Here is a 14668-nt window from a genome sequence, read left to right as displayed (position 1 = left end):
TTAAATAATTTTAAAGGAAATGTTGTCCTGTACATTATATAAAGAAAACACATTGCCTACCCATGTACTTGTTTAACAATTCCTCAGACCAATATTTCACTGAATTATGAAAGGCAAGTTAGATGAAACAAGGGAATATATTTACATTATGTTTGCTCTGTAAGAAATAAAATTATTGTTTAATATCTTCTGATTTGTGCATGTAACATATTTGAGGTTCTGTGTCAATGTTCATAGCATTCCATCTATCATTCACCTTCCACAGGGAGTGCGGTCACCCATTAGACTGGTCAAGTTCAGTAGTTCACAGCTCCATCTGTTCTGGGCAATAATACATAAGCGCCTCCAGTTCAACATCCAGGAGCAAAAGGAACTGTGATCCTTTCTGCAGCACCAGCACCAACTTATTAAGGCAGATGATGAATTAACATAGGCAGAACCTCCCTGCAGCCGCCAACTTTCTTGCAGACAAGTTATGTCTTATGTTAAGCAGCTGGCTCCTGTAAGGAAGAATGATCACCAAGTACACCACCATGGTTGCAATTCAACTGAACAGTTACCAGGGGAGAAGCTAACAGTCTGAGTAAGCAAGTGAACTTTCAGTCAGAGAGAAATTAACAGGTAAATACCCTCATGCTAATCCTTGTTTGAAAATACAATCTGGTATCATATTTTTGTGATTACGTGTAATACATCTGCTCCTATGTTTGGGGAAAAATATTCAACAGAAATTTCCATGAAGTGTGTGTAAGTTTAGGTATATTTGCACCTGCATGTGTGTAGGTATGTGCATTTATGTATGTATGTCTGCTGTGCATGTATAGGTGTATACGTTAATGAGTATGCGTGTACAATGTGTATATCTGTAGTGGCCATAATTAGAGTTACACCTGGAGGAGGGCAATGTACAGTGATAATTATGTGCTATCTAACTGTACCACAAAGTAGGCTGTGGATTCTGTTTACTTGAAGATCCTTGGTGGGTTAATGTACAGAGCTTACTGGGAAGCCACCAGAGATCATCAGGAATCCTTACTGTGTGGTGGGATTCAAACTTCAAACTCCAGCTATAGCTGGGAGATGCCTCCAATTGGTGACTTAGAACATAGAACATAGAACAGTACAGCACAGTCCATGCCCTTTGGCCCACAATGTTGTGCCAACCTATTATCTTACTAAGATCAAACGTTGCATACCAAACATTTTACTATCCTCCACGTGCCGATCCAAGAGTCGCTTAAAAGTCTTTAAATTATCTGACTCCACTACCATTGCCAGCAGCACATTCCGCATGCCCACCACTCTGTGTAAAGAATCTACCTCTGACATCTCCCCCATACTTCCTCCAATCACCTTAAAATTATGCACCCTCATAATAGTAATTTATGCTCTGGGAAAAAGACTCTGACTATCTACTCTATCAATGCCTCTCATCATCTTGTACACCTCTATCAAGTCACCTTTCATCCTTCTTCACTCAATGGAAAATGCCCTAGCTCCCTCAACATTTCCTCATAAGACCTGCCCTCCAGTCCAGTCCTTGTTAAATCTCCGCTGCACCCTCTCTAAAGCTTCCACATCTTATGAGGTGACCAGAACTAACACTATATTCCAAGTGTGGTCTAACCAGAGTTTTATAGAGCTGCAGCATAACCTTGCAGCTCATAAACTCAATATCCCTGCCAATGAAAACCAACATACCATACGCTTTATTTATAACTTTATCAACTTGGGCAGCATATTTGAGGGATCTATGGATGTTGTCCCTAAGATCCCTGTGTTCCTCCACACTGCCAGGAATCCTGCCATTAACCCTGTATTCTGCAATCAAATTTGACCTTCCAAAATGAATCACTTCACACTTTTCTGGGTTGAATTCCATCTGCTACTTCTTTGCCCAGCTCTGCATCCTGTCAATGTCCCGTTGCAACCTACAACAGCTCTCTATGCTGTCCACAACTCCACCAACCTTCGCGTCATCGGCAAACTTACTAACCCACTCTTCCACTTCCTCATCCAAGTCATTTATAAAGATCACAAAGAGCAGTGGTCCCAGAACAGATTCCTGCAGAACACCACTGGTTACTGAGCTCCAAGCTGAATACTTTCCATCTACTAACCCTCTGTCTTCTATTGGACAGCCAGTTTTGTATCCAGACTGCCAAATTTCCCTGAATCCCACTCTTCTTTACTTTATAAATGAGCCTACTACCTAATGAGGTAAGTAACCTCTTAAATTGAATTGATTTGAATAAGCTTTATTGTCACATGTACTTGCATGAGTACAGTGAAAAGTATGCAAGTTGCCATTCTGGTGCCATCTTAGGTCCTTAGGTCCCTAGGTACTTCTTCAGTTACAGTTCTTAGGAAAGTAGAGAAGTAACAAGTTCAGCATTGCAAATTTTGGGAATAAATTATAAAATGGAGGAAAGGAAAGTTCGGAACAACTGCTTTTCAACCTAGTCCTTGCTGACACCTCGCCTCCAGCCTGTACCAGGCCTTGATTCCAGACTGTGCCAGGCTTCACCTCAGGGATGTGAGGCCAGCATATCACTTTGGAATTGCCTTGAAACCAGAAGACCATGCTGAGGCCATGCCAGGCTGAGAGACTGAAAAGAATGTGTGCAATTGCCACTTTATGGTTGCCCTCAGTCTGATAAACAGGCACAGCAATGCATAATTCCTCTCTAAAAGTATAAAATGAGGCCTGTTTTAGAGGAAGACATGGGCTTCCTGATTGAGCCTGCATGCTATTTGTTTTGAGTTCAGAAATGAACCATAAGCAGCCTCTTGCCACCCTCTGAAGAAAGCATATTGAACACAAAACATTAACTCTGCTCCTCTCCCCAGATCTGCTGAGTTTTTCCAGCACTTTCTATTTTTTAATTTCTTGCCTTTATTTTAACAGACAAACCTTTTTTTGGTCAGTGCACTCATACAAAGTTAAAGAAACACAGAACTTAAGAGTAGCCACCAAAATACCAAATAACATTTCTTAAATGAATGCTGCATTGTTAGAACTATAACAAATGTAAATGCAATTTTATTTCTTAAAATATGTACCTATTGTTTCAAAAACATAGGCCCTCACCATGAGGCAGATAATCTCCTAACCTGTTCAAACATTTATATCCTATTTACACTCTGTAATGTTACAGGACTTGCTTTCAGTCAAAGCTTTCTTGTGGAGTGTGAAATGAAATGGGTGACATGGCAGCTCAGTGGTTAACACTGCTGCCTCACAATGCCGAGGACCGGGGTTTGATTCCAGCCTTGGGCGACTGTGTCTGTGAAGTTTGGACATTCTCTCCATGTCTTATGGGATTTTTCCTCACAGTCTAAATATGTGCAGGTTAGGTGCATTGGCCATGTTAAATTACCCATAGTGTCCAGGGATGTGAAGGCTAGGTGAGATAGCCATGGGAAATGCAGGGAAAGGGTAGCAGGTGGGGTTGGGTGGAATGTTCTTTGGAAAGTTGGTGTGGAATCGAAGGGCAGAATGGCCTGTTTCCACACTGTAGGAATTCTATGTGTAAAAGCTACGGCTTAATTCATGTAGTACAGGCCTCAGTGTTCACTCTTGGAAATAGTGAAAAGAAAATGAAAATTAGCTAATGAGGTGTTGAGGCAGCATGTAAGGACTGCTATTCTTTGAGCACCATCACTGATAATGATAATCCCCATAAAGCTCAAGTTGGCTGGGTAATGTTCATACATACAGTAACGTATGAGCTTACAAGTTATGAAAGTCCACATTTCTGTTGAGCGAAGTGAATAGAGGAATTTGTACTTGACAGTTTGATAATTGACTAGAAAACATGTAATATCACACAAAAGGAATCTGTGGAGCTGTTTCAAACTGATACTGGAATCTTGGGCTGCCACTGATGAGGGCGTAGAGGCAAGCAGATGTAATCAAATGTGTAGGTGGAAAAATGCCAGTTTCCCAATGGTGCACTGGAAATAGGGAATTAAGGTTACAGCAAATTGAAGGTGGATTGAGCTTCCCAAAGGCAAGAGGTAGCCACTAATTTCTAATGCATAAATATGTCATGTACACTCACTGAAACACCATTTTTCCAGATTAAATCATGCCTCTGTAATTAACTCTACAGAGAGTGAGAATTACATGCCTTCATGATTCGTTCAGGTTGGTGGCAGATATTGAATTGATTTTGGGTCTTGAGACTAACTGGGTCTTAAAAGGTTAAAACTGAGAAATATCATAAGCACCATCCACTACGATGATTCACATGGATTTGTGGACAGAACAGCTTAGAAACAGTGAGGCTTAACGTCCAATCTCCTCTCTGTAACAATGCTGATCAGAATCAATGTACTCTGTAACCAGTTGCTAACATGCAATCAATTATTTCTTGGTAGTTACAACAGCCTCTCCTAATTAGATCAGGAAATGTTTTCCACTCCCTCACTAGACCGAACAGGCCATGCAGTTTCCTACAGTTAAAGAGGATAGTGACAACAGTCTTCATCATGGTCAGCAAGTCATACAACACAGTGAGCTGGCATGTCTGGACAATAGGAATCTTGCTTGTGAATTTGGGCTGAGTAGGAACTTCCCTTCTTTCAAGGAGACCTTTGTTAGAGAGGAGGAATTAATTAAGATTGGCTGGTGGCAGTGTCAGGAGACCGGAACTTGGCTGACTGAGGGAGGCAGTGCTGGAGGAAAGCAGTGTGCTAGCTTGGTTAAGGAAGTCCAGGAATGACTGTTAGAACAAGCATAGTTGAGTTGCAGCAGACCTGAGGAATGATGGTCACTTGTGCTTTTGGATAGACCAAGCGTTATAGAGGGAAGGTAACTATGAGATCCTCAGCCTGAAGTAATACATACCAGCCTAAACAGTAAAGGAGGCTGATCCTGAGTGCTATGGAAGAATTTGGTGGCAATGGAGGATAGCTCCTAGGCTAATAAGCATTGGATAATGAAAATGAGGGTGAATGGAAGTGGGTCACAAGTGATGGAGTAAGGACTGTGGACACTCAAGGAAAATTCAATAATGACCAAATGAGGGTGAGTGCGATAGCTTCTAGCTGCAGAGTCAAAGTTAGAATTTCCATGTACATGGCTGTGAAAGAATGCAGACAACCTTTTACAGAGTCCAGGTCAAGGATAGAGATTTTCATGGTGGAGATTAGGGTATTACAGATGGAAAATACAGGTTTCCCCATTGGTCAAAAGTTCTCAGATCAGGATGGAGGGCCTTTAAAAATGCAGTGACCAGACTTGTGCTAGCCCTCAGGTAGCATGGTGGCTCAGTAATTATCAATGTTTCCTCACATCACAAAGGCCCCTGGTTTGATTCCAGCCTTAGGTGACTGTCTGTGTGGAGCTTGCACATTCTCCCATGTTTGCGTGGGTTTCCCCCAAGGCTGATCCATTTTCCTCCCACAGTCCAAATAAATACAGTTTACGTAGATTGGCCATACTAAAGTATCCAGAGTGTCCAAGGGATGTACAGGTTAGCTGGATTAGCTATGGTAAATATGGGGTTACGGGGATAGGTCTGGGTGAGATGCTTTTCAGAGGATAGGTAAAGGCTCGAAGGGACAAAAGGCCACTTTGAGCACTATAGGGATTTAGTGATTCTCTGTGTCTGTAGACATGGTGGCTGAGTGCTCCCAATGCTTCGGCTAAATTTAGCACATTTGGAGAGTGAGGGCTCAGGAAGGAGTATGGGTATGGGCTCAACAATGGCCAGAACACCAATTAGGGCACCAGCAGAGAGTGTGGCATTTCAGAATGATGACCCTGATTCCAACAAACTATCTGGTTGACCCACTTAGGAGCTTCAGCTTGATTTTATTTTAAATATCTAACACTATTATGTCATGGCATAATCTGCTTTTTGCATATTTTATGGCTGTGCTTGTGACCAATACCACAGCTAGGTGGCATTGCAAAAACATGTACAGAATTAAGGAGAAATTTGGGTAAAAGACTGCTAGTGAAAGACTTTTCTAATTTTCAAGCATTTAGGGTAATGCATGAGATTCCCTGACAATTCTTTATTCATGATAAATGCAACTATGTTGGATGAAGCAAGGTTTTAGAATGATAATTTATCCACTCTGATTATTTTGTTCTGTCTATGAGTTCAAATAAGGATACAAGACGCAATTTGTTATGACCAGTTCCCAGGCAAGTTTCCCTAGTTTATTACAATTGTGAATGGGATACTACAAAGCTTCAAGCACCCTGGTGAGGAAGAAGAAACTGTCCCACCTACTGAGTTGGTCTCTCCAACCCACAAGAACGATTAGAAATGAGTCCAGCAGCCAGACATTTTCAAACAAAAAAGAATAAGTTTATAAATTAGCAGATGTGGGAAGAAATAGCAGTACACCTCACATACAAATAGATTAAAAATAAGAGGTGAGTCAAAAAAGATGATATCTTGAGCAGTTTCTAAGTTGTTCATGAAGAGCAGATAAGAGGATATTGTAATTTTATTGAATAAATAGTACCGTTGTGTTGGCACTAATAGCTGAACAGTCAATTTCAAAATCCTTGGCAAAAATTCTGTTATTCTGATTCCTTTCAACAGTAACTGAATTCCAGCATTCAGAGCATGGGAGCCTTTTTCTTTGTCTTATTTGCAGTGTTGGGCTGTTTAAAATGGCTGTTGCCAAAGTTGAAGCCCACACAGCACTCAAGTCCATACATTCAGATGTCTAGCCAATAACACAGAAATTAGTCTTACAGTACGTTTTTAACCATTGTTTTGTATGTTTCTAGTGGGTTAAACAGATATGGCAGCAATTATGGCCGGCACGGTGGCTCACTGGTTAGGACTGCAGCCTCGCAGCGCCAGGGACCTGGGTTCAATTCCAGCCTCAGGTAACTGTCTGTGTGGAGTTTGCACATTCTCCCTGTGTCTGCGTGGGTTTCCTCTGGGTGCTCCGGTTTCCTCCCACAGTCCTAAGCTGTGCAGGCCAGGTGGATCGGTCACGCTAAACTGCCCATAGTGTTCAGGGGTGTGTGGATTATAGGGGGATGGGTCTGGGTGGGATGCGCCAAGGGGCGGTGTGGACTTGTTGGGCCGAAGAGCCTGTTCCTACACTGTAGGGAATCTAATCTAATAGATGGCTTGCTACTGAGAGGGAGATGGTCTGACCACTTTCTTATCCCTTCTTGTAAAGTCTCTACCTGTTTGAACCTTCCCTGACAATCTACTGGTGCAACATTCTATGAGTTTCATTCAGTACTTTGCTGGTCACAGAATTTACATCTGGAGTACTTGTTTTGCTGCAGCAGTCCTTTTATTAAGAAAAAACTCACATTTTGGAATTAAAAGTTAGAAGATTAATATAAGCACCTTAGGTTCTGCCCCATTGTCATAACTGGTGAACCCAAACTGCTTTCGGTACTTATATATAAATATTTGTACTTATTTGTTGACACTCGTAATGACCTAGAATTATCATGCTATTATTTCCCTACCTATATATTCTGTGCCTGTGCGCTCCCCCCACTTCACCTGATGAAAGAGTAGTGCTATGAAAGCTTATGATTACAAATAAACTTGTTGGGCTATAACCTGGTGTCGTGTAACTTCTGACTTTGTCCACCCCAGTCTAACACCAGCACCTCCACATCTTCCGAATCATGTATTTGTGTATGAATATTAGTTTGAGAGAGGATTGGTTTTTGATTTGATGCCTCATTAATAGATTTTGACACTTAATTTAAGAGCTGACAGGAAATTTAGCTAACAACAAAATCCTTTGGATGCTTGAAATCTGAAACGAAAAACAGAAAATACTGAAGAATCTCAGCATATCTGGCAGTATTTTTTAATAATTTGTTTGTGATACATGGGCCATGCTTGCAAGTCAACCTGCCCATTGAGAAGATGGTGGTGAACTGCGTTCTTGAATGCTGCTGTCCTTGAGAGAGGGAAGATTAATGTTGTGAGGCTAATGTAATACCTCTTCAGGATGATTCTGATAATCTGCTTTGAAGTTCCATAGAACACTTGATCGGAAACATTAACTCTATTTTTTTGTCTCTCTCCATCAATGCTACCTAACCTGCTGAGCTTTCCGAACACAATTTGATTTTTATTCTGGAGAACTTACCCACCAGGGTAATGTGGTATTGAATTGAGTGAAATGGTTTATGAGCAAATCAAAAGGGACCGAAAACAATTGGATAAACATATCTCAAATTTGATTGGGCTTTGAGATAAAGCTGAATGGATAGGAGTGCATAAACAATATAAAACTGTGTTCTAAAATTCAATAATTAGTTGAAGCCAATTAGTGTCAATGTAAAACACAAGTATTAAAGAATCTTTAGTTTGTTTGAAGTAGTACATAACTGACTGATTGGGAAATATGTCATACTATTAACAATGACACACCTAAAAGGAATAGTGCATTAGTTTCCACTACTAATTCTGAGACGAGAGCAGAAAGGTTAGTAGTGGTAATCAAGAAGTGCTACTGATTTATGCTTTGGAGCTGAGCAATTGATCAACCGCACGAGAGTCATAACTTTACATCTCTCTTTTTTTCCTGAATACCAAAGAAGGCAGAATGCAAATCAGTAAAACCAGCTGTCATCACCTGAATATTTTATAGGGTGGTTTGTTTGGCCATGTTGCAGAATCTCATTTTGCAGGCTGCCTTGCAAAACTGTCAAAATTCAGTTGGGCCATGCGTACGGGAGAGATGCTATCCTTCATTGATCAGGTATAGAGTATCACAATGCATAAAGTAAATGTGAGTGTTCATTCTAATTACTAGTGTATGTACTTGGCCTTGCTCGAACTTGCAGGTACTTAGCAGAAAATATTATCTGCAGGCTGTGCTAGATGCCAAATCATGAAGTGCATTTTGTGAAAACTATATTCCTAAATTCAGGACATTAATTTACTCTCTATGTATTATATAACATTTATACATGAAAGATTAGGAGTAGGCCATTTGTGTCGTCAAGCCTTCTCCACCATTCATTATGATCTTGGCTGATCATCAACTCAGTGCCCCATTCCCACTTTCTCCCCATACTATTTGGGCCTTTACCCCTAAAAACTATTAAAGTATAAACTTTCTGCAGCAGAGAATTCCACAGGCTCACCACTCCTTGGTGTTTAAATTTTTCCTCAGCTCAGTCCTAAATTGCCTACCTGTATCCTTAGACTGTGACCCTTGGTACTAGACTCCCAGGTCATTGGGAATATCCTTTCTGCCTCTATCATGTCTCGTCCTGTTAGAATTTGAAATGTTTCTGTCAGATTCGCCCTCATTCTTCCAAACTCTGGTGAATATCATCTTAATTGATCCAGTGTCTCATGTGCCAGTGATGCCATTCTCATAAATCAGTCTGGCAAATTGTTTATGCACTCCCTCCCAGCAAAATCAGAGCATCTTTCTTTAGACAAGGAGAGCAAAACTGGCACAGCGCTCCAGGTGTGGGCTCACCCACATCCTGTATAATTATAGCAAGGCATCCTGTTCCTGTACTCACTTCCTCTGCTATGAAGGCGAACATATCATTTGCTTTCTTCACCATTTGCTGTACCTAAATACTTACTTTCAGCAACAGGTGTAAAAGAACACCCAGGTCTCATTGCAACTGCTCTTTTCCCAATCTATCACCAGTCAGATAATAACCTGCCCTCCTATTTTTGTGACAAAAGTGGATAACATCCTATTTATCATATTATACTTCATCTGCTATGTATTTACCATTCACACAACTTGTTAAATCAGAATGAAGAATTTCTTCATCCTCCTTACTGTTGACCCTCCCACCCGGCTTTTTGTTGTTTCTAAACTTGGTACAATTACATTTTGTTCACTCATCTAACTAAAGGTGTGTTTGTATAAGTAAACTGTCCCACATCTTTATTTGAAGTTAGAATTTGCTGTGGTTCTGATACTTGTTGCTGATTTTCTCCACATCTGTATGAATGGTTGTCCTATTCTGTAAGCTCAATGTACAAGAATTAAATATACTCTTTCTTTATCCATATCTTCCCTTTCTATAATTTCTTGAAAGAATTTGGAGAAGTTGGTAAAATAGTAACCTTCCATTTTCAAATTGGTGGTAACCTTTCTCTCTATATATCTTCCAAAAGTGTTTCTGTTACATTTTTGAATAAAAATTCCATTGTTTTCCTGCCACTTGTGCTGAGTTCATTGGCCTATAGTGCCCTGTGCTAGTTCATCAATCCTTTTATAACCTAAGATTGACATTATCTGTCAGCGAGTCTTCTGACACTTCCTCTTTTCAATGAATTTTTATATGTATGTCTTAGTGCTTATGATATCTGTTCCTCATTCCAGTGCTTCTCATTTATTTTTCAACTGTGAATCTATTCCGAGGCTTAAAAGTTGCAGTGACCTCTCAAGGACTGGTGAAGGAGTGGTAGAGAAGGCCTATGTGAGCAAGGAGTGGGAGTCAGCCATTACTGCCTTGGAATATGTGACTCCCATCTTTCAGCTTGAAAGCCCATTTGTGTTCCCAACTTTGGGAAGCCCTGTCCAAGTCAATTTGAATAGATATGGTGGGATGCTCAGAAATATGGAAAATATCAGAAAACAACATCGGACTGCACCCCAAAGGCAAATGATTGATTCATGCAATATCAGGAATAAAAGAATGATGAAAGTAAGATTAGGGCCAATCAAGGATAGTAGTGGTAAATTGTGTGTGGAGTCAGAGGAGATGGGGAAGCACTAAATGAATATTTTTCAACATTATTCACTCTAGAAAACAATAATGTTGTTGAGGAGAATACTGAGATACAGGCTACTAGACTAGGTGGGATTGAGGTTCACAAGCGAGAGGTATTGGAAATCCTACAAGAGGGTGAAGATACATAAGTCCCCTGGGCCGGATGGGATTTATCCTAGGATCTTCTAGGAAGCCAGGGAGGAGATTGCCGAGCCTTTGGCATTGATCTTTAACTCGTCATTGTCTACAGGAATAGTGCCAGACGACTGGAGGATAGCAAATGTGATTCCCCTGTTCAAGAAGGGGAGTAGAGACAACCCTGGTAATTATAGACCAGTGAGCCTTACCTCAGTTGTTGGTAAAGTGTTGGAAAAGGTTATAAGGAATAGGGTTAATAATCATCTAGAAAAGATTAAATTGATTAGGGATAGTCAGCACGGTTTTGTGAAGGGAAGGTCGTGCCTCACAAACCTTATTGAGTTCTTTGAGAAGGTGACCAAAAAGGTAGATGAGAGTAAACCAGTTGATGTGGTGTATATGGATTTCAGCAAGGCGTTCGATAAGGTTCCCCACAGTAGGCGATTGTACAAAATGCGGAGAAATGGAATTGTGGGAGATATAGCAGTTTGGATCGGAAATTGGCTTGCTGAAAGAAGACAGAGGGTGGTAGATGATGGGAAATGGTCATCCTGGAGACCAGCTACTAGTGGTGTACCACAAGGGTTGGTGTTGGGTCCACTGCTGTTTGTCATTTTTATAAATGACCTGGATGAGAGCGTAGAATGATGGGTTAGTAAATTTGCGGACAACACTAAGGTCGGTGGAGTTGTGGATAGTGACGAAGCATGCTGTAGGTTGCAGAGAGACATAGATAAGCTGCAGAGCTGGGCTAAGAGGTGGAAAATGGAGTTTAATGCAGACAAGTGTGAGGCGATGCACTTTGGTAGGAGTAACCGGAAGGCATTTACAGGGCTAATGGTAAGATTCTTAGCAGTGTAGATGAGCAGAGAGATCTCGGTGTCCATGTACACAGATCCTTGAAAGTTGCCACCCAGGTTGACAGGGCTGTTAAGAAGGCATACCGTGTTTTAGCTTTTATTAATAGAGGGATCCAGTTCTGGAACTAAGAGGTTATGCTGCAGCTGTACAAAACGCTGGTGCGGCCGCACTTGGAGTATTGCGTACAGTTCTGGCCGCCGCATTAGAAGAAGGATATGGAAGCTTTGGAAAGGGTGCAGAGGAGATTTACTAGGATGTTGCCTGGTATGGAGGAAAGGTCTTACAAGGAAAGGCTGAGGGACTTGAGGCTGTTTTCACTAGAGAGATGAAGGTTGAGAGGTGACTTAAATGAAACATATAAAATAACCAGAGGGTTAGACAGGGTGGATAGGGAGAACCTTTTTCCTAGGATGGTGACAGCGAGCACAAGGGGGCATAGCTTTAAATTGAGGGGTGAAAGATATAGGACAGATGTCAGAGGTAGTTTCTTTACTCAGAGAGTAGTAAGGGAATGGGACGCTTTGCCTGCAACGGTAGTAGATTTGCCAACTTTAGATACATTTAAGTCGTCATTGGATAAGCATATGGACGTACATGGAATAGTGTAGGTTAGATGGGCTTGAGATCGGTATGACAGGTCGGCACAACATCGAGGGCTGAAGGGCCTGTACTGTGCTGTAATGTTCTATGTTCTATGTTCTATCATTTGGCAAATATATGAAGCCTTAAATTTATTAGTTAAAAGCTTTCAATTGCATCTTTCTGTTAGAAGTTTTCTTAGAACACAGGTGGTGAGAGTTTATTGACATAGTATAATGTATGAATGATTTCACATTTTATCATTGCCAAGTAGTCAGGCAACATTCCTGATACAGCGTGATTGACAATTTATTGAATAAAACTGGGGTACATTGGAGTGCATCCTGCTATTTAGAAAATATTGACCATCTACTCTGCATTGAAATACTCTAGCATGATTATATATATTAATATATATTATGTATTTTACATATTAAAATATATCCCTTGTTTAGATTACCCAAGTATATGTGAATCATGGAAACAAAGTAAATTTAATTGAAGCATATTCGTGCCTGGCGACAGTGCTGTGATGAAAGATTGAATATATTTGGATTGAAAATGAAAAGTCTCCCAACTCTATTTCAAAATTGAAAATGTTGTCCAGAATTTATGATGCATCTGAATCACTCCGTGGTCTATCGGTGCCTGTCATTTGATACGTGGGTGATGTCTGCTCAGTGTTGCTTATTTCTTCTCTGGGTCTCCATGTGACTTAAACAGGCTGATTCTCGACCCACCTACACATAGAGACACTAGATAGGATGTCATACAGGGTAGTGGGATTCAGATTTGTTTCTTTTTCTTTCCTTTACAGATGTTGTTCAGCCGTATTTGAAGTGAAGGGACTGAAAGTAAGATACAGCCTGATGGACGAGTCATTGTCTCCTTTCTGAATAATCATTCCATAATTGACACTGACGGGCTTGAAGGAGAGCTTCAGAGTTTCATTTAAACATTTTCTTTATCCTCATTAGGCATGCCAACTCATGACACTATTAGTGATAATGGGAACTGCAGATGCTGGAGAATCCAAGATAATAAAATGTGAGGCTGGATGAACACAGCAGGCCCAGCAGCATTTCAGGAGCACAAAAGCTGACATTTTGGGCCTAGAAGGGTCTAGGCCCAAAACGTCAGCTTTTGTGCTCCTGACATGCTGCTGGGCCTGCTGTGTTCATCCAGCCTCACATTTTATTATCATGACACTATTGTTCATGATGAAAGTTGCTGCAATCATCTCTTTAAGTGTACAAATGCACAAGAGCTGCTTGATCTATTAAAGGAGAGGAAAACCACTTTCTGTTCTGACTAGTAAAGCTTTTTGTCATTTATTGCATGTTACTAACTCATCACAGATTACATTGATTTGATATATATTGTTAAATACACTGTAGAGCAGATGTTTTCCCTTGTGGGGCAATTTAGAATGATAGGTCATAGACTAATGGATAAGGAGTGACAGATTTAAAACAGATGAGGTTCACTACCCCAGAATGACACTGAGCAATGTTAAGGAGAAGATAGACAGATTTTGAATTAGTAATGAGTCAAAAGATTTTGAAAATCAGGCAGGAAGCTGGAGTTGAGGCTAAAATGAGATCAGCTTTGTTGGAACCAAATTGCAGAGCAGGCTTCAGGGGCTGAATGGCCTACTCCAGTTCCAGGAGAAGTTATCTCTTTAAAGTCTTCAGAGACTTTGAAGAGGATGTTCTGTCTCACAATTTCAAGATCTTGAGCTGTTCTGCCCACGAGTGCACAAAACATCATTACAGTGGGTGTTGTTTATGGCACTCCCTATCATTAAATCTTTCAAACACATATATAATACTCAAATAAACTATTGGCCATTTAAGAGAACAAGATCCAGCTATCTGGATGTGATGTCTAATGACTGGAATTTAGTTTTGCCTGAATGTTTGTACATCTGGCATCAAGAAGGACAGCAGCATTAGTTTGACAGTCCTCCTATTAAATCACTGTTGGAATTTATCTAGCAGTACGGCAGTGTGATAAAAAGTAGCTGGTTTATACACTGGCATTTTTGAGACTTTGTCAAGGTCTTTGCTTGTAAACACTTACTGATGTAGTTCGTGGAAGGCTGAGCTAGCTCAGCTAAGTTGGTGCTCGATCTCCTCATCAATGAGTGAAGAAATTAAAAAAAACACAGCTCTATATCACTGGTCCAAATCACAAAACTAGTTGTGTTAGTTTTACAATCCTCTTGATTGTTTGGTGATGCCTGGACATTAGCTACCCAGTGATGATCAGCCTTTAGTTTACTGGTTGATTAATTAGGCCCCAAGGTCTTTCTTTATCCTTTGGGATTTAGAATTATTTATTTCAGCATCTCTGAGTATAGTTTTCCTTACGTTTCAACAGAGA

General features: G+C 40.6%; 1 protein-coding gene across 1 annotated transcript in view; it reads left to right on the top strand.

The window, feature by feature from the left end:
* fbxo15 (F-box protein 15) overlaps window positions 1-13116 on the top strand; it is a 344940-nt gene extending 331824 nt beyond the window's left edge. The window contains exon 11 of the mRNA XM_059646017.1: window positions 13101-13116. Within this exon, the coding sequence (XP_059502000.1) occupies window position 13101 (1 nt within the window). The 3' untranslated portion in view covers window positions 13102-13116. The remainder of the gene's footprint in view (window positions 1-13100) is intronic.
* The last annotated feature ends 1552 nt before the right edge of the window (window positions 13117-14668 follow it).

This window comes from Stegostoma tigrinum, chromosome 5 (genome assembly GCF_030684315.1).
Source record: "Stegostoma tigrinum isolate sSteTig4 chromosome 5, sSteTig4.hap1, whole genome shotgun sequence".
Lineage (NCBI taxonomy): Eukaryota > Metazoa > Chordata > Chondrichthyes > Orectolobiformes > Stegostomatidae > Stegostoma > Stegostoma tigrinum.
This window is presented reverse-complemented; position numbering and strand designations above follow the sequence as displayed.